Source organism: Fragaria vesca, linkage group LG6 (assembly GCF_000184155.1).
Source record: "Fragaria vesca subsp. vesca linkage group LG6, FraVesHawaii_1.0, whole genome shotgun sequence".
Classification (NCBI taxonomy): Eukaryota; Viridiplantae; Streptophyta; class Magnoliopsida; order Rosales; family Rosaceae; genus Fragaria; species Fragaria vesca.
The window spans coordinates 14,495,832-14,516,349 of record NC_020496.1 but is presented as its reverse complement, the minus strand read 5'-3'; the positions used below and the strand labels follow the sequence as shown (position 1 = coordinate 14,516,349).

General features: G+C 35.9%; 1 protein-coding gene across 1 annotated transcript in view; it reads left to right on the top strand.

Moving 5' to 3' along the window:
* LOC101311785 (protein TPX2-like) overlaps positions 1-11,627 on the top strand; it is a 75,017-nt gene extending 63,390 nt beyond the window's left edge. The window contains exon 7 of the mRNA XM_004305364.1: positions 11,541-11,627. Within this exon, the coding sequence (XP_004305412.1) occupies positions 11,541-11,565 (25 nt within the window). The 3' untranslated portion in view covers positions 11,566-11,627. The remainder of the gene's footprint in view (positions 1-11,540) is intronic.
* Positions 11,628-20,518: the final 8,891 nt, after the last annotated feature.

Below are 20,518 nucleotides of genomic sequence, written 5' to 3'. Positions count from 1 at the left end.
GACATGTGATTGTATGCTTGAGTGCTAGTTTTGACAAGTAGGGAAAGCATATCTAGACTTGTATGACTTGCATACCTATTTTGAGATTTTAAGCCTTCTTGATAAATATGCATTGTTCGTATTTACTTTTTCTTCATGTGTGCCAATTTTGCGATTACGGTCTCTCTAGAACTTGCTTCATACCCTTCAAGGCAACTTGCTAGTTCATGACGAGATGAAAAAGATTGAGGCATTAGGAGTAATAACCACCATGGCCAAAGAAGCATGTGCCCGAAATGATATACCATTAGATTGCCACTTTGAGCCTATGTATATACTTAGCCTTTTTATTCTTTAGCACCACAAATTCCTACCTAGCCTATACATTTTATCCTACTCTTCCATGGTAGTTGGTGAAACAACTCGAGAGAGTAACTTTATGTTCGAGTGCTTCGAAAAGAAAGAAAAACTCAATAGTGTGAGGTTACAAAAGAATAAGTGTGGGGGTGGTGATTTTGTATAGAAAAGAAAATGTGAAAAAAAAATAGAGGGACAAAAAGAAAAGAAAAGAAAATGTAGAAGAAAAAAAAATTGTATAGTCTTGTTAGTGGGTTGTTATTGGGAATAGAGAGGGTGAGCTAGCACTTGAAAGCAAAATTCTAATATCTCTACAAGAGAGAGTTACTTCACCGATTTCTTTGGACTTATTATTTTCAAATCCTTCATTTATATTAGCTACATGCCCTTAACCCCATTTTAACCAAATAAAATACCCCATAATCTTGAAAGTTGTGAAGCTACCTAGCGGAGATGCGGTAGAAGAGCAAGCCTATAGAGACCAAATTTGCGAAATTGTTATCAAGTGAAACACAATTAGCCCTAAACACTTGAGCGGAAATATTTAGTGCATCCTTGTGAGTTTAGCGGTTAATCCAAGTTTAGTATGTCGTACTTACTTGTCGTAAATTGGTTTGACACATGGCTAGAACATAAACATCTTTTACATGTTATATATTAATTACCTAATAAATTTTTGAGACCTATACATATGCTTGATCAATTCATTGTCATTTACATAATTTAGTTCCCCGAGGATATGGTTGGAAAGACTTGCTAGCACCACTAATTTGCATTTGTGTGTTTAAGTTAGTAGTTTTCGGTTTATGTTTTATTTAATTTGTTTGAGAACAAACAAAGTTCAAGTGTGGGGGTGTAATTACGTGTATTTTTATACACTTAATTACTACTTAAACACTATGAGTTAGCTAATTCTCATAGTAATTAATCTATTTTTATTTATTTTGTAGGAAATATACGGAAGTTACGGAAATGAGAGAAATGACTCGAACTTGGAGCAAAGAAGAGTTTTTGGCAAAAAGACGAGATGGTAGTTATCTTAGTTAAGCAATTAAGCTTGATTAGTTAACTAACTAATTAAGCTTAAGAGCTTAATTAACTTCTCCCACCCAAAACGTGCGGCACTACAAATTAATCAATGAGTTGTTTAATTATGCAAAATGGGAAGGAGACCATCACGTGCACACCGGCATCACTTCATTTTCCCTCTTCAACCAATCACAAGATGCCACATCATTCATTATATCCTCAAATCTCTAGCCACACACGCATCATCTCATTTGGAAGAGGGGAGACCTAGCCGCACACAGAAAAAGAAACTCAAATAACCTAATCTTCACGTTCTTCCTCCTCATTTCTTCCCAGCACCTCAAATCAAATCCCATGCCCTCTTTCAGAGCTTAAAGAAGAGACCCACACATAGAGCCGTCGAAAACCCTAGATGTTCCTAATTGTTATGAAATGAGTTGACTTGGAATTTCCTGTTTGACTTAGGAAAGCTGAGTGCTCATGTGCATAACACGAGTTTATTAGTTCAAATTGTCAGTTATCTCTATTAATTGGCCAATTTAGCTTATGGAACTGGTCATGGTTAAATTTTCAGATATCCTCATAATTGCCCCTACATGAAAACCTCTTGCATGAAGCTGAGTTTAACAAATAGAGGATAAAATAGACAAACTCTAAATCCAGAAATCCCTTTCACAATTAGAAACAAACTCATGACCACGTTTGAAGGAGAGAAAAAAGTTACCAACTCCTACTAAAATTCAGTTGCTCTACCCTAGAACACGTTCTTGATTTCTTTTGTACTGTTTAATCTCCCCAGTAAAAATTGGTAAAACTACCTACATGAAAACTGACGGCATTGAATCACATTGGTTGGTGGTTGATATTTACTACAGTTTTGCAACGATGATTGTTCTTGTTTTGATTTCGTAAAGGTCTTATTCAATCGTAGCCAGAGTTGGTTTTGTGAAGGAACTAATCAGATCGGACCCAAGTTACATCAAAGGTTTGTAGTTTATTTTGGTATTGAACATTTTATTTATGGATTCGGTTGATCTGTTACCATTTCTAAATAGAGTGTAATGAAATAGAGAAGTAGAAGTAGTAATCAAGCCCTAGAAAAAGAGAACGTGATCGAAGTGCGATAAATGACGAAGATTGGGTGCCTCAGTCTCACCCTATTGCTTTGGTAATTGCCTTTTTAATATTTGGTCTTGATTCATGAGCACTTCTAAGATAATCAAAGAGGATTGTTTGTAAATGTTTATAATGAACCTTAGTTTGTAAATGTTTCTGGATAACTCTGTGAGGGGACTGTTATGTGTTGCTTGATTTTGCAGACCTAACTTAATTTTTTGCTTTCTTCGTGTAAATCTTTGCCACACGGAACACCATTTCGAGGTAGGAAAACTCTTTTGTCTTTTGTTTTTCTTCATCTCTGTTTAATTGTTTGTTTAAGTACTTAGTTTTGAAGTATCATTAATTTCCTTCATATGTCTTTGAAGGGTCCATTGCAGAAAAACTGCAGATTGCCAAAATTCTAAAAAGAAAGATGGAGTTGAAGAAGATACTCGAAGACTTGATACTCGAAGCTTTCAAGAAGATGAAAGATAATCACAGTAACCGTCTTCCGGTTGTAGAAGGAACAAAGAAGCAAATAAGGTAATGCCAACATCCTGATATCTCTTCACTTGCTGCTCAAACCCGACCTTTTTCCATAGTTACGTGGTAATCTTCATCATGATTGTTGACCATTGAATGACAACTTTCTCTTTATTTTTATCAAACTATTATGATTATGTTTGGCACTTGAGATGAAATCTGATTGGAATAAATAGTGAGCAAAATTATGGAAACAAGAGTTATTGGGGAACTTAATCCGTTTGTGCTCACTGCCTTTGTATTAGAACTAACAGCATGTCAATGGTTAGAAGTCAGGACTACACACTATTGATTCAGCTTTTTTCTTTTGCTCTTTTACATAACTGAGATCTTTGATTTGGTAAGAAGGCTTCACAGATTAATACACTGTCATCATCTTCCAGATTTGGATGCAACGGTCATTTGTTTAGTGCTAATTTCAATCTCACAGTGCTTGACTTATTAACAAATTAATATTAAATACTACTTCATTGTTCTTTTATTTCCTTATACAGTCAACTACTAAATATGAGAGTTATTGGCCTTTCCTTTTTCACTTCAATATAAAATATATTCATTATGTAATTAAACATCTTCCAGTTGTTCATGTTAAAAGAGGCTTGCCTACATTACAATTATACAACAGTAATGTATTATGAGGTGAATTATATGGTGACCTGCAACTTATATCTTTTGTATGATGTTAAAAACTACAACTATATCTGACTTTGTCTTCTATTACAATGTAACTTCTATCTTCTAACTATGATTGTAATGCACGAAACTCTTTTGTGCTGCTAGATTGCATCTTCCTATTGTTTTGCTTTTAATTTGTTTGCAATGTAGTATTTATATTATTTCTATTGAAATGATGCCTCACGATCATAGAAGCTTCAATCTTTCAAGTCTTAAGTCTGTTTATCATTTTAAATCACTGAACACTGAAGTCTTAGTCTGTTATTATTCTATTCCAATTATCATCTTCAATCAATGAACATAATCAGAATAATGTTGATTCCTTATTAATTATCTTCTTTGGCAGTGAGGATAAGATAAGGTAATGACGCAAATATATTTTGATTGGTTTGGAATTTTTTTATGTGTGCTCTGTCAAGACTTGAAGTTATGTAAGAAATGAACCAATTTTCCTCAATTTGCTGATAACAAATTTGCTGTTTCCGGGCTGATAATAAATTACAAAGTTAGAGCTCTAAAAATTTAATTGAAATTTGTACCCATGAATAACAAGATTCCTCGAGTGGTATTTACTGAACATGCTTCTGTGCTTTTTGAAAATATTGAAAAAACACATTGGCTTATGTCGCAAGGTCCAGTTGAATTCAGCAACAGAAAATTTTAGTGATGAGAATAAACTATATACACCAAAAGTGAAGTCATCAAAATCAAATGGAACTTTGTCGTAATTAGTGCATACAGAATCTTTGTCGTAATTATTCTTTTTCAATAGTTTCTATCAAGCTTTTATGGTGTTTGATGTTTAATATCAGTTATGTAAGTTAGTTAGCTATTCTGTCAACAAATTTAGATTTACAATTTTTTAAACATGAATCGAATTTACAGTTGAATGAATATGTGAATTGCCAATTTTTTAAGCAACTGGCCAAATGTTTTCACGGTATCTGCAAATGACAACTGAGAAAATGTTGCAAACTTCTTCCTTAGATTATGCAGCGTGGATTATGATACAATGTCCTCAGTTGTATTCCCACTGAGCTTGATTGATCATGCATTTTAAAATGAATGATGCACTGCACATGTATGCAGCATATGGAAATCGAGTATCCTCAACAAATGGATTTTTTTTTTTTTTTCTAGAACTTGGAGAATGAAAGAACATCAGGAGCTTTTCAAGATAAAGATGCAGACACAATACTGGACCAATTCGATGGTGGAACGAAGAATGATGAAGAAAAAGAAAAGTGTTCTTTTTAGCATTTTGGAGATGAAGAACCATTAATTAATTCAAGAATCCGATGTGATCAAACAAATCTTCATAGAAAATGAAAGAACTCATTGTTGGAGATACATCAAATGACAATGAAAACAGAGTAGGTGTTCATGAACAGTTGATGAATATTTAGGATGTCTTTTTGGATAATAACTGTGGGTTGTTTGGTTTTGATTCTCTTCTGTTTGGTGGTAATTTCTTTAACCGTATAATGTCGGTTCAGATTAATCTAGCAATTTACTCTATATTGTTATTACTACCATTTAGTAATTGTGATTAGTTTTTGTCGCAGGTTGTTCAAAGATGGTTGAGACATGAACTTTTGGATATGCAGATATCAGTTTCTGAAGTAAGGATCTGTTGCTGATTTGATTTGATTTCATTCAGGGATACGTCTTTTCACTGCCTTGGTGTGTTTCTGCATTTGAGATTTGTTTATTGGTAGTTTATTTGGTTTAAGTGTGTTTTGAGGATTTTGATTAGAAGAGATAGTTTTTCTGGTGTATTCTTTATAATGGATTCTACCGATGTGTTTGCTCTTTTTTTTATTTTTTATTTTATTTAAGCAGGGGTGCAGGAACTTGACTTTTTTTATGGATCCAGGTAATTTGCATCTTATGCAGCACTTCATCTTATGCTTCAATTTGCGTCTTCCTCAACTTTCATTGATTGGTAATTTGCGTCTTCCTGTGTTGTAGTTTTTTTATTTTGTTTTCTTTTTCCGATCGATTCCTTTTCTATGCGATTGTGGCCTGACGGATCTGGGTGTTTTCGGTAAAGCTTTGTCTCCTCTGAATTCAGGTTTCTGTGCCTATCTTTTTTGGTTTGATTTTAATGCCGGAGGTGTTCGATCAAGCATAGGGAGCCATAATTTAGTCAAGTAAACTGTTTCAATTGAGATTTTTGTAAGCTTGGTGGGAATGTTTTCTTCCGTTCTTGCTGAATTCAAGTTTATGGGCTTAGCCTTATTTGTTTAATTTTCGGGCAATATTCGCTGATCACCTCTCTTGGGAGTTTGGGAGTTTTGATTAAAGCGCTGCTCTTTTCGACATGGTAGTCCAAATCCTTTGAATGAGCTTCAGAGATATGAGGGAGGCCCATTGAAGCGCCTTTAAAACCTATACCTCGCCACAATTTCAGAAACCATAAAGCAGAGCCATGGTGGTGTAAGTTGCAGCAGCCGCAGAGCACTCCAAGCACAATCACTTTCAGATCTTCCTCAGGTAAAACCCATCTCCCTCTCCCACCCAATCACCCAAAGGTTTAAGCTTTTCAATTATTAGTGTTCATTTGCCAATATAATTCCCAGCTTCAGTATTTTTTCCAGATTCTGTACTTACTCCAAATCGTCACTGTCTACCAGCATTGATACCTCTTTGTTCTCAATTCAGCAGTTCTGTACTTACTCTTTGTTCTCAATTAGTGGGAACTTTTTTTTCTGTTCATGTCTCCTATGCATTTCAATTTCCAGTTGATAATGCCATTCAGAAGTGGGCCTATCCATTTAATTACACATTAGGGTAAGAGGCATTCTCTATGTGTGAATCTGTTTTGTGAAATCAACACAGAATGTGAATCTTTTTGTGAAATCAATACAGAAGCTTAAGTAGTTTTTGTTTTCTTTCTAGGTTGAAGGCATGAGATTGATATTTCATAACTCAAGAAACTTCCTGTCACACAGTGAGGTCAAGGCGAGAATTTATGAGTTTGCTGTTTCATTTATCCATTATATTCTTGGTATCTTTTTTCATACTTCCATTTATCTTTGTTCCTCTCCCACATTAATATACTTTTTTTTGAGAATCTGGGATGTGAAGGAACATCTGAAAATTTACATGAGTGTCACCATGAAGATATCAATGGAAAAACACTGTAGTTCTAGGTCGAGCGCCTTGGTACTACTTTCAAAATATAGGCTAAGGAATTTTGTAGCTGTGATAGAACCTGACCAAGCTACTATCAATAACTAAATTACATGGATTATCTGATTATGGACCATACTGAATTGTATATGTTTGCATTCTGTAGTTCTCTGTACCATTTTCTGTGATATGCTCAGCTTGATAATTTGTACATGTTGACCAATTGGTTAGTTGTGTAAACAATTCTGCTCTGAACCCACAATTCACAATTCCTTATGAATTTTATATAGTGAATGGTTGATATGTGCTTTTAGAACAGTTTTAGGAGGATTGATGTTTGTTGTATGCTGCTTCAATAAAAATTTCTTTATTTACATGTTCATTTGTAGTTCTTCATTATAATATCTCTATCGTACACTTCTGACTTTATGTTATTTGTTAACAGGACAAGAAAGAAGGAAGGTGAGAGAGATGGAGATGTTGGAGAAGGATCTCGAGACCCTGAAGGAGCAGCTTGATAAGTTGTGTTTACATAGTAAGTTCACCTGATGGGATGTTTAAAGTCATCAATGGACTCTCATCTGTCCCCAAACGAACAGGTCATTAATAGAATGGTCATAAATACTGGATCCAGTACACACATGCTTATCTTTAACTCTATTGCACATCCGGCTTAGTTATGAACTCAACATCTAATTACCTTTTAATACTTTTCATTAATGAAGAGCTACGAATATACTTGGTTAATCTGATTTTATACTGCAGTTGATATATTTCATCTGATTATGAATTTGGAAGAGAATTGTGATTTACTGTATGCATGCATCTCTGCTTTTATGTACAAGCAAGAGCTGCAAATAGTAGTTGGAACTTGGTTATTATCAAAGTACCTCTATAATCAGTAGGGGAACTTTAAACCGTACCTTCACCAAACCCCTGGCGCATGGCATCTCTGTATCCCCAACTATGTATCTTAAACTTTTTGCAATATCAGCATCCCTCTTTTATTTGCCATTAATTCTAAATTTCGTATGTTACTGTTCTAAATATTGCCATCCTTTGAATTTCATTGTTTAATGATACATTACTGTTTCCTTATCTTGCTACCCAGTTTTTCAGTGCCAGTCAACAGCATCCAGATCAACACTAACAGAAAACTATAAAGTCATTGGTTCGAAATAAAAGACCGCAGCAGCGCGTGGGAAGAGAAGAGGTGCGAGTCCAGTTCTATAATATGAAATTGGGGGTTTCTTTTAGTTGTGTAGTGTAACAATGAAATCATCAGTAAAAACAGGCACATATCTATTACACAACCAGCTGCAACGCGCCGGCATACATCCTAGTTTTGAACAGTTTTTAACTTGTCTTCAACAGTAAAACCAGCTATTCATTTTTCTTTTTTTGGGATTTTGAGGATCTAGGGAAGATCGATTATATTCTTTTGTAATATGTTGCTGAACAGATGAGCAATTTAACAAAGGAGGAATGTGTGGATGTACTTCCCCGACAAAGTGACGAGTTCCCTAGAGGTAGCTTAAAATATAGAGTGACTTTGCATAAGTGTGGGAGATGGGAGGCTCGGATGGACCAATTTTTAGGAAAAAAGTAAGTAAACCTTATTCTTAATTATCACACTTTTTTTTATTCGGTATGATTTGTTGTTCACCCTATTCGGTAGGGTTTCATCAAGCTCGAAAGCTTGGCTAAGCCTCAGATATCTCACTCAAGTGTCTTGTTCTTCTGAAAGATCGGGTGAGTTGTGCTGCTTCCGGGAATGCTTCATTTTTTTGACTGAATGGTGGAGACTGATTTGGGGTTTCGGTAATGCAGAAGTTTAATATTCTTATATTTGGGTTCCTCAAAGGCAGGAGAAGGAAGGTGATGGGAAGCTAACTAATCTTACCCTATTCATATAGTAGTTATTGTGGTATCTGTAGAACTATATCCATCTTATGTAGGGGGCCTATCTTATGCATGGAGTTTGATATGTTTTGCAGTTGTAATAGTACTTTACATCTAAGGAGGTGGAATTTCTCTGACTTTCTGTATTTCTTTCTGTTTGGAAGTATCATATTTATCCTCTCAATTGCTTCTGTGAATTTTCTTTTGGTAAAGGTGCGTTGACTAAATTTGGAGCAACATTTTATTCTTTTCTCATTATTATCTAAAACTATATAATTTTATTGCAGACTGTCTGACTTTATTAAATTTGGAGTAACATTTCTGCTTATCTATATCAAATAGGGAGCACTGGGCATTTTTGGACAACTTTCGAGGCACCTTTAGATGGCAAATTTATTCAATTACGGTATCTTGCTCTCCTCATAAATGTTTTGCAAATTTTTTGTTCTTATTTTTTTTTTGCTTATAAATCAATGTGCAATTGTGATTTGTTAAAATCAGTTTACCTGCTTCTCATTTCATATGCTTATCTTTTACATATGAAAATACGAGAGAGAAACCCACACTCTTTACAAAGTACCAACATGAGGACCACTGGAAATAAGCAACCAATATTTTGGACTAAGGTATGGATGTGCAGCAAGAAAAGTACTCTTGTTGAAGACCTCGTGCGAAGCATATTGTATGTTGCTATACGGCCTTGACATTAAAATCAATGCAACATTTAGAATTTTGACATAAGATTATATTGTAGCATCTACTGTAGATGGGTGACCTTAAGTTCTTGAACGCGAGTATTTCTTCCTCACAAAATTACTTTGGTAAAGTTTGGTTGCTCGACATGTGATAATTCTCTCATGTTTTGAACTTGAGCTTCTTTCCTAAGGATTCACTCCAACACTAGTGGACATGTGATAGTTACATAAGTATTCATTTCCACTTCTTTTAGTAACTAGTTATGTGCTAATGAAAAGTAACATGTTCAACCATGCGTTTCTTAGGATAACAGAATAGCTTTAAGATATAGGCCTTACCACTTACTGCTGGAAGTTTGAAACCAATCTCCATACTAAACCAGTGATTTGATTAATGTCCATCTCAACTAAGTTTCCTTTGGATTATACATTGTACTGGTATGAACTTAAAGGTTTATTTTGTTGAATGAAGAGTGAGGACTGGTTTTGCTGGTTATGCTTGTTGAAAAAACTGAGCATCAAGACTTGAAAAGATCCCAAAAGGTGATTTCTTGTGTTCTTTGGATATGAAAACGTTTTGATTATTTTCTGGACACATTTGTTTGTGCAGCTTTCATGCCTCGAATCAAGACTGGTAGATCCTTTACAGTAGAGAGCATGTGCGACTTTACTGAAGCAGAACATATGCAGAAGGTGGTGATCTTGTACAATTTTTTCTTTTATCTCCTTGAAATTTGAGAACCTTTTAGCTTATTGTTTCAGATGGCTTAACTTTTGCAGAACCTTGAATCATCCTCTGATTTAAAAGCTGCTGATGAAACAAAGGCTGACTTGAAGATCACTCCTGAATTGAAGGAAGAAACAATTCCCAGGGTGGCTAAAGATGAAAACAGTGCAAGACAAGCCACTACGGTAATTTGACTTTACTCTCTGCAATTCACATTTTCGTGATTACATGTGGCTCCTTATCACTAATGTATTCCTTTCAGATTTCTGCTGATAAAGTAGAGGACAAATGCATGAAAGATGATGGAAGGTAAGTTTTCCTCTTTCTGCTGATCTAATGCTCTCTTAGGTCTCTTTCTAGCTCCAAGGTTTCTCATTGTGTTTCTTCTCTGCAGTGTTCTGGCTGCTGCAGTATCTTCCAATAAGAGAACTGATATAACTAATGAGAAGGAGAATAGTAATTCCATAGCTAGTACTCCAAAGCCACCCATGAATTATTCCAAGAAGGGAGATCTTTATTCCAAAAACCACCAGACAGCTAAAAAGATATCAAGTATGGTCAGAAACCCATCAGGGCCAAGGGGAAAAAGTCACTTGCACTTTTCACATATTAAACCGTATACTATGAAAAGGTTGGCGTGCTTCACTTTATCTGGTATCTCTTGAATTCATTATACGCCAGTGCTATGTCCTAATTGTATATTTGACTGAAACTTACAGAGAAGAGAACGTGAAAAATGCAACCGGCACATCCATGTTAGCTCAGGTGAATCAGGCAATTAAGCGGCAGAAGTTGGATGCTGGAAGATCTAGACAGGTTACTTTTAGTTCTGTAATTTGTGTTGACTCACATCTAGAAGCCTCTTTGTTGTCGTTTGGTGAAGATTATTTCTAGACATTTCCCATGACTGTTTTTCCTTGTGTGCCTTAAAATGCAGATTCTTAACCCAAACATTGCTCCACAAGTCAAAACTAGGTTATACAGTGCCACACATTTTTCAACTGCTATTAAAACTCAAAAAGAGGACAGGACGGTTTGTACTTTTGATCCCTCTTTTGCACTCCATGTTGTTATGCAATATCAGAATTGAGTAGTTGATCCTTTCTCAATCTACATATTTAGGTTCGGGAACCTGCAGCACCATTTGTTTCAATGGCAGAAATGATGAACAGGTTCCAATCAAGTACCAGAGACTTGTCGCTGCCGCATGCTAATGGTTCTCTTTCACACGTAAAGGAGCTTCACCCTGCTTAAAGTTCTTTCACTTCTTTACACTTTTATATATATTTATTTGGTCAGGTTTAATAAATTTTTTTTGCTATAGAGGTTGATGTTGTTTCTATTATTCAGATGAAGCCGAAATGAGCCTTAACAAGACCAAAGGAGCCAGAATTTGAGACATCACAGCGTGTGCGCTCCAGTTAGAGTGAAGAGAGTACTGCTGAGCTGGAAGAAGAGATGATGGCCAAAATTCCAAAGTTTAAGGCTCGTCCAGTAAACAAAAAGGTACTTTTGTAATATTCAAGTTATGGCCTGATCTCAGCTTTCATTCACGATCTATATCCGTTGATTCACTGGACTTTGTTGGTCGTTACAGATTCTTAAGCACCATCATTACCTGCAATGTCAAGAAGTACCCCACAGCCACCTGCATTTCAGGTAAAGCTAAAAGTGAACTGTGTATCATCACAAGAAGCAAATTCAAGATTGTTTTTCATGGTCAATAGTTCTGAGCTGTCATATTGCTCTTTGTCTAGGGTTTAATTTGTTCCCATAACTGTGTTATGTGATTCAAATAGAGTTCAAGCCGCTTTGGCCTTTGATCTTGGTAAAAAAATTTATATATATCCCAACATTGAAGACAATTTTGTTCTTATTTGTCCATATTTTGAGCAGTATTTCGTTTGGTTCAGTATTTCTTATCCTCTTCTTTTGGTTCTATACATATTTTTTTTTTCATTTTCGGTGCAGAGCGGATGAGATATCTTTGAGTGAAAATCTATGGAGGATTTGTTAACATGTGCCTGGTCGAGTTTGGTTGATTTTGGGCGGGATCCAATTTGTTAGTTTCTCAGGTATATTCTTATGTTGTTATGCACTTTATTGGTTTTTGCGTTTGCATTTGAATTTTTATTGTGTTTTAATTTGAATTTTTTTTGGTGGCATGAAATTTGGTGTTTGAATGCAAAGAGTGCAATAAATTTTCCCCAAGATGGATTCGTGGGACTAGAGATTTGGGAAGTTCCCAATCCTCTGCTCAGATCAAATAGATAAGTTGAGTGCTTTTGAATTTTCAAAATTTTTTCATTCCATTTTTGTGTATTTTTATACTATTTGAGATTGAGCTTATCATTTGCACCGAATTCCAGTATGTAGCTTGCTGATTTGAGTTTCATTTTTAAGCAGTTTTTCAGGTAAAGTTTGTAACTTTACATGCAATGTACTCAAATAAAGAAAACTGTCGATTATATAGTGTCTTCAAAGAAAGAAAACTTTACTTTCATCTGCTTGATTTAATTTTCATGTTTGCTTAATCTGAGTATCAATATGAGTTTTCTTTCTTTGTTTCTTTCTTCTTTCTGCTTTTGTATTCACTGTGTCGATTTACCTGTAGAGCGATTGTTTTGAATCGAGATATTCATTTCGGTTGTCAACGATTGATAAGAACTTCAGGGATAGAATTGTAGTTGTAGGAAGTCTGGTATCATTAGAATTGATTTCTTTTTTTTTTTGCTTGGGTTGAAATTTCTGTCATTGGTACAATTGCATTGCTTATGGGTTCTTAAATCCATAATTGATGGCTCAGAAAATCGATGGGTACCTCGAGTTCTTTTTAATCAACATTTATTTGCTATTTCGACTGGGTATTAAGAATGTTTTTGAGATGTGAAGTCAGGCTACTGTTGTTCTTTTTCAGTATGGAACCTGTTGGATTCAAGGACTTATCTGGTTCTTGAACTCCTCAAATGGGTATAAATCTCACATTTTTAATACAGGGTGTCATTCTTCATCTGATCAAGCATTATCTAATTTGGGTATGTTTTGAGATCATGGATTTGTATCAAAATTCCTGTGTGAAAACCTGATATTTAAAAGTCATTGCTACCACTGCCACATACTGTTATTGCATTGTGATGTTTAAAAACTCTTATGTTGGATATTATGTGGCCGTGGGAAGTGGTTCTCTGCTTTGCTCAACGGCATTGGTAAGCCTTGGGCCAGAGGTTTCAGGAAATAAAATGCATGCAATGCAATGCATCTAAAATTGATTGGAAATCCAAAAATGTACCCGTTGAATGTTAATGATGACAGTTCTGAGCAAAAATATTTAGTTGCAGATTTGATTGCTGTGTTTGGCCAAAAACAATTTACATCCGGTATATGCAAACAAGATATGTTTTCTAGCCAAATCCATTCACAGTTCAATGTCTGTGGATTTGCAATAGAATAGAAAGAGAGAAAGAATGGATACTCAAGTATTTTACATCTGAGATTGAGTGAGGTATCTGAGGCTTGACTTTTTTTTTTGTTACAAACGGGTCAAAAAGACCCAACGGAGAAAAAAAAGAGACTTAAAATTAGTGGAAGAGCTCATTCTAGCTCTAGAAACTGCATCAATGTCATCTAGAAAGGCTTGTGCGGCATGGTTGGGAGGATGGTCAAAAGCAATGAAACCAAGTTCATGATTAACACTGTTTGTGGCAAGGGCATCAGCATCTGAGGCTTGACTTTGATTGTTCTTCTGGGTTTGCAGGCCACTGATTTTCGATTTACCAAAAGCAATCACAATTGAAGAGATAATTGGAGCTGGCGGGAAACTAGCTATGGTGATGAATGCAAGTATTAGCTCCAGAGGTTTCAATCCTTTGTGTTGGATCAAGATGAGTGAAAAAATCATATTTTGTCAAATCTGTATTTGGTATTTGGTTGGATTTTAATATTTTTTTAGTTAGATCAAGGATTCCAATCTTTTGGGTTAGCTCAATGAGATCAAACAGTGGTTTTGGTGTGTTTCACATTTTCATTTGTTTTATTGTGCAGGAAACTAAAGGAGTATGTTCTGAGTGAGTGTCTGTTGATATTAATTTTTCCTCAAGATCGACGACACCAATTGCTCCGTAAGGGTGTCTATTCTTTTTTTTTCTTTTTCAATTTTTGTTACAATGTTGTTGTCTGTTACTTCAGATTCAGGCTTGCTTATTCTCCTTGCAGCTATTCTAAAATGTATCGTCTTTTCTTTCAACTTTGCCTACAATGTTATTGTTTCTTTGTGGCTCAGCTTTATGGTTTGAATGCTGTGTTTTACTGAGTTACCATACTTAATTGGCTTATCATCCATTCATGGTTTTTCCTGTTTTATAAAGTGGGGGAGTAGTTTCAGTATATCACCAATTTGTCCGGGGTAAAATTTGTTCCCATAGCTGTGTTATGTGATTCAAATAGAGTTCAAGCCGCTTTGGCCTTTGCTCTTGGTAAAAAAAAATATCCCACCATTGAAGACCATTTTGTTCTTATTTGTCCATATTTTGAGCAGCTCTAATGTCTTAGTATTTCTTATCTTTTTCTTTTGGTTCTATCCATACATATATATTTTTTTTCATTTTCGGTGTAGAGCCGATGAGAAATCTTTGAGTGAAAATCTATGGAGAATTTGTTAACATGTGCCTGGTCGAGTTTGGTTGATTTTGGGCGGGTTCCAATTTGTTAGTTTCTCAGGTATATTCTTGATGTTGTTATGCTTGACTTTATTGGCTTTTGCGTTTGCATTTGAATTTTTATTGTGTTTTCATTTGGTGGCATGAAATTTGGTGTTTGAATGCTAAGAGTGCAATATAAATTTTCCCCAAGATGGATTCGTGGGACTATAGATTTGGGAAGTTCCCAATCCTCTGCTGAGATCGAATAGATAAGTTTAGTGCTTTTGAATTTTCAAATTTTTTCATTCCGTTTTTGTGTGGTTTTTATACTGTTTGAGATTGAGCTTATCATTTCAAGAAGGATAACCGTTCCCATTACCTGATTTGAGCTGATTCGGCGTATGTTTGTTCTGCAGCTAGGACCTCAATGATCGATTGCACCAAATTCCAGTATACAGCTTGCTGATTTGATTTTCATTTTTTAGCAGTTTATCAGGTAAAGTTACAGTTTACATGCAATATACTCGTATAAAGAAAACTGTATTTCTTTCTTTCTGAGTTGAAATTATATTTTGTCAATTCTGGTGTACTTATTCTTTTACCAAATCTAACAATGCTTTGGTCAATTTGTCAATCTCTTGAACTGCGTTGTGCAAATAAGAGATACATTTGTAATGGTCAAGTTTAACAAAGATATATTTGGTGTAATGGTCAAGTTTAATAGAGATACTTTTAATACCAATGCGTTAGCCCAACACACAAGCTCTTCATTTAAAAATAAGAGATACATTTGGTGTAATGGTCAAGTTGGACTTGCACAAGCTTTTTCCATGCAGGTTTCTTTACAAAATGAGGGTTTTTTGCATGTGTTTCTGATAGTAACACATGCGCTTTTGTTAGTACAGCCTTGGATCGAGGTTTTGAAAATTCATGTTTTTGTTTTCTGTCATATTGGTGATGAAGTTTTTATAACGTATCATCAACAGTAAAACCAGCTATTCAATTATTTATTTATTTATTTTATTTTTTTCCGTCATTTTGTGGATATGGGGAAGATTGATTATATTCTTTTGTAATATGTTGCTAACGGATGAGCAATTTAACAAAGGAGGAATGTGTGCATGTACTTTGCCCACAAAGTACCGGTTCTGTAGAGGCGGCTCAAAATATAGAGGACTGCCATTGCATAAGTGTGGGAGATGGGAGACTCGAATGGGCCAATTTTTAGGCAAAAAGTAAGTAAACCTTTCTCTTAATTATCACTCATTTTATTATCCGGTATGTTTTGTTTTCGACCCTATTTAGACCTCATTTTTTTAACAGTCTAGATTGACGATCAGATGACATGAAATGTCGATGGGATAGTTTGTGCTCAAATATTTTATGCATATGGCAACAGCTCCCATTGAAAATCATGTATGCGTATTTTCCAGGTTAGTTATTGATATCCCAGCAACAACTGCTGCAAGCTCTTGTGTGTACTTTACAGTTCTCCATTTTGTGCTACTGGGTTATTTCTATAATCTGAATATGATTTGTAACGAGCAATAACGTGAGTCAATGAGACTAGCAGAAAATTTAAAGCAAGACTAGCATTGATAAAGTGAAAGAGAGAATAGTATTTGGGTTTGTGCTTGTTTTGTATGCTTTTTATTTTCGGATCTGTTTTGAGATTCTAATATTGCTCTTTGTCCAGGGTTTAATTCAAATAGAGTTCAAGCCGCTTTGGCCTTTGATCTTGGTAAAAAAAAAATATATGTCCCACCATTGAAGACCATGTTGTTCTTATTTGTCCATATTTTGAGCAGCTCTAATGTCTCAGTATTTCTTATCCTTTTCTTTTTGTTCTATCCATTTTTTTTTATTTTCGGTGTAGAGCCGATGAGATGTCTTTAAGTGAAAATCTATGGAGGATTTGTTAACATGTGCCTGGGAGTTTGGTTGATTTTGGGCGGGATCCAATTTGTTAGTTTCTCAGGTATATTCTTGATGTTGTTATGCTTGACTTTGTTGGCTTTTGCGTTTGCATTTGAATTTTTTTTGGTGGCATGAAATTGGTGTTTGAATGCAAAGAGTGCAATATAAATTTTCCCCAAGATGGATTCGTGGGACTATAGATTTGGGAAGTTCCCATTCCTCTGCTCAGATCGAATAGATAAGTTGAGTGCTTTTGAATTTTCAAATTTTTTCATTCCGTTCTTATGTGGTTTTTATACTGTTTGAGATTGAGCTTATCATTTCACGAAGGATAACCGTTCCCGTAACCTGATTTGAGCTGATTCGGCGTTTGTCTGTTCTGCAATCTAGGACCTCAATGATCGATTGCACCGAATTCTAGTATACAGCTAATCTGATTTTCATTTTTTAGCAGTTTATCAGGTAAAGTTACAGTTTACATGCAATATACTCAAATAAAGAAAACTGTATTTCGTTCTTTTTGAGTTTCAATCTGATTTTCGTTTCTTTCTTTCTTCTTTTTGCTATTAAGTGCCACCCGAATACTAAATTAGAGAGATAACTGGACCTGGCTGGAAACTAAAGACGGTGAATGTAAGTACTAGCTCAATTGCTTTGATATTCGGTCACTATCTTTTCAAACATAACAGCATGTTTTATCTAATGAAGAATGTGATGCGCATTGTTATTTTTGGCTGTGTTTTCTGTTTCCGTGATTTGAGCTGATTCGGGTTTTGTCTGTGCTGCAGTCTAGCACCTGAATGATCACTAGTTGTCATACGGCTGAGTTGGGTTAGTGAATGTCAGTGGTCTAGAACTTCCTAATTTTTCTAAAATCAATTTAGAAAATTATGTCAATTATGTACTCCAAAAACCATGAAGTACAGTTGGAAACTTAACTGTGAATTTTTGGCACTTTATGTTTTATTCTTGTTGATTGCAGGCTAATTTAGTGATGCAAGGTAAACATGCAGAAGCAGTAGTGGAACTGTCAAAGATATGCCTTGTTTGGCGGATTTTCCCTCCCGAGGAGTCTTCGGTATGTGCTCTATAATTCATCAAACAACTTTACCATAACAAAGCAACAATTTTTGACTCGTAGCACTAATAGCCTCTATTCCTGTTCCTATATTGTCTGAGAGCTATTTTTCTTAGGGCATTTGCTTTATAGTTTTTCAATATAGTCTTCACCTATATTTTTTTTACCTTTGTTACGGTGTTATTAAGAATATATTTTCTCTTTGTTTAATGGTTTTTGTTTTGCATTTTCTAGTTAAGAAAATTATCTTATGCTCAATCCCAGTAAATACTTCAAACCGACATTGTGAGTCTTTTTTTGAATCAAAAACATTGTGAGTCTGTAGCTATATATATATAAAGACATAATATTTTTTAATGACCTGGCTGGCCTCTAATCAATGTACACATGCATCATGAGAAATTGACTTTCCTTCCTAACTTTGTTGTTGCGTTTGGGATCAGTTTCTTGATGATTGGTTTTTACTGTGCAGCCTGAGATGGAGATGGTGGCTCAAGGCTTGGATAAACACTTGAAATGGATCAGAGGGAATTTCTTATGAGCATGCTTGTTGGCATTTGCAGCGAAGAGAGCCAGAAGAGCAGCAGAAGCGCTAGGTTTGGTGTGTTTGCTTCTTGGCAAATTTTGTTATGCTAATTAGTAGTGACTTGTTATATTAGGTTGGTTTGAACTTTGAACTAAAAATACAAGCTTCACTGATATAGCAATTAGGCATAACAAGATATGGTGTTGGCCTTTTGATATTGGATGATAGTACCCCATAATCAAATCAAGTGCCAAATGGTGGTGTTCCTGACCATCGCACCCTTCTCTGTCAAACCAGAAAAAGTAAAACCTTTGTCTGGATTTCCGTTTTTTGGATGCATAAACTGTATATGTATGTTCTAATATTACAGTTTAATGACATTTCCCTTGGCAGATGATGAAAGTCATTTTAAAGTATAGTGTGTTGCAGCTTGCAAGCATCAATTTGGTTATCTGTTATTGGTTTCTTTTCTTTGCAGGTATCATCTTTCAAAGGTGTTGGTGATGAACAATGGCAATAGTCTTTAGTTAGAAAATAACCATCAAGGAAGCACATGGTGAATCAAATCTAATAACCATAAGGAAACACATTGGGTATTTACTATTGTGAATAAGCTCTAATATCAATTAAGAAATATCGTGCAGTCAGTGTTGTGAATCAATTATACATTGTATTTGCACAACTCGGTATATGTGAAATCATATATTTTTTCTTCAAACATGTATCATTTCGCATGGGCATTTTCGGATAATTCAGTTCGCACGGGCAAATTGTGCGTGGACAAATTGGTCTCGCATGACCATTGTGCGTGGACAAATTGGTCTAGTATGGCCATTGTGCGCGGACAAATTGGTCTCACATGGCCATCGTGCGCGGATAAATGTCGTCGCGCACGGACAAATGACACGTCGCGCACACCCTTTCTTCGGACAATTTTCATCCCACGTTTGACCACATAATCCCACACACCAAAAGCCACGTTCTCTACCAAAGAGCTGACCGCGGACCAACCTCCACGTTTGATCATAATGATCAGTCTCTCGATTGGCCAAACTCAACTATTCCTCCTCCATCTGTTTGCAAATTGAGGCTTGGAGGATGATTGCATGTGCACGGGTCCAACCCTTTAGTTACCAAAGCAGCGCATGGACCTCACATTGCATGGATCGCATGGATCGCATGGAAAAGCTATGCTCGTTCGGGATTAGTTCACTTACGCTCGGCCATGCACAAAATGGATCTACTCTCGATCAATCCGCTCGTGATTATGCATCTACAAGGGGTCCAACCCCGTGCAGGCACTGCGCACTATTCACAAATGAGTGCACTCGGTCCCAGCGATCTCACTCCTCCAAAGATACAAATACTAGGGCAAGCGCACAACATTTGCATGGAAACGGTTCAATTACAATTCATGTGTGAGAATGCACAGCTGTGTTCACATTGAGGCAACAAGGCAATCACCATTGCTTAATTAAAGCCACAAAAGACAAGGCAAGGAGACCAAATTCCATGCAAATTTGGAGAACTTGCTATATGGAGCCAAGTTCCACCGATCGTAATGGAAAAATGCACAAGAAAACAAAACAAGCTATCGAATACATTCATACAATGATGATTATGAATCTCAGAGCAACTGCACCTTCAAGCCTGACAAGCCGAAGTAAGCTACGGGATGAGAACTTCTACTCTCTACACCCAGCAATTTGTTTTGGTCACCCATGCGGAACCGCCTAGCTCACTAAAGATTCTAAAATTGCTCGATCGACGAACACAAAATTAGCTATATCGGCTTCGAATTATAGCAGCTTGTTCGCCCAGCTCTTTACGACGGACGAACACCATGCTTGATCAACAAACTCGATCGGAACAATAAACTAAGAGCCCAACGCTCATACTTCTATTCTCCTTACCAATCTCATAATTATATTGCAGTTTCGAACACAAATTTAATATGTTTTATTCTGAATTTGCAGTTACAAACGAAATCATCTCGCCCACGATCGGCCCCATTCCCATGAGCGCTCAGCTCTTCAACCATATCTACACGATCGAGCGGCCAATTTGACCCACGAAGGGCCACGCACGATATCAAGCTGCCATCTAATTAACCCAAATGGAAAGTTCAAATTATGCAAAGTCGATGGAGACTCACAAGATGGGAAAGTAACAAAGTAAACAATTCATGTTTAGTACTTCAGTTTGCCCACATACATACAA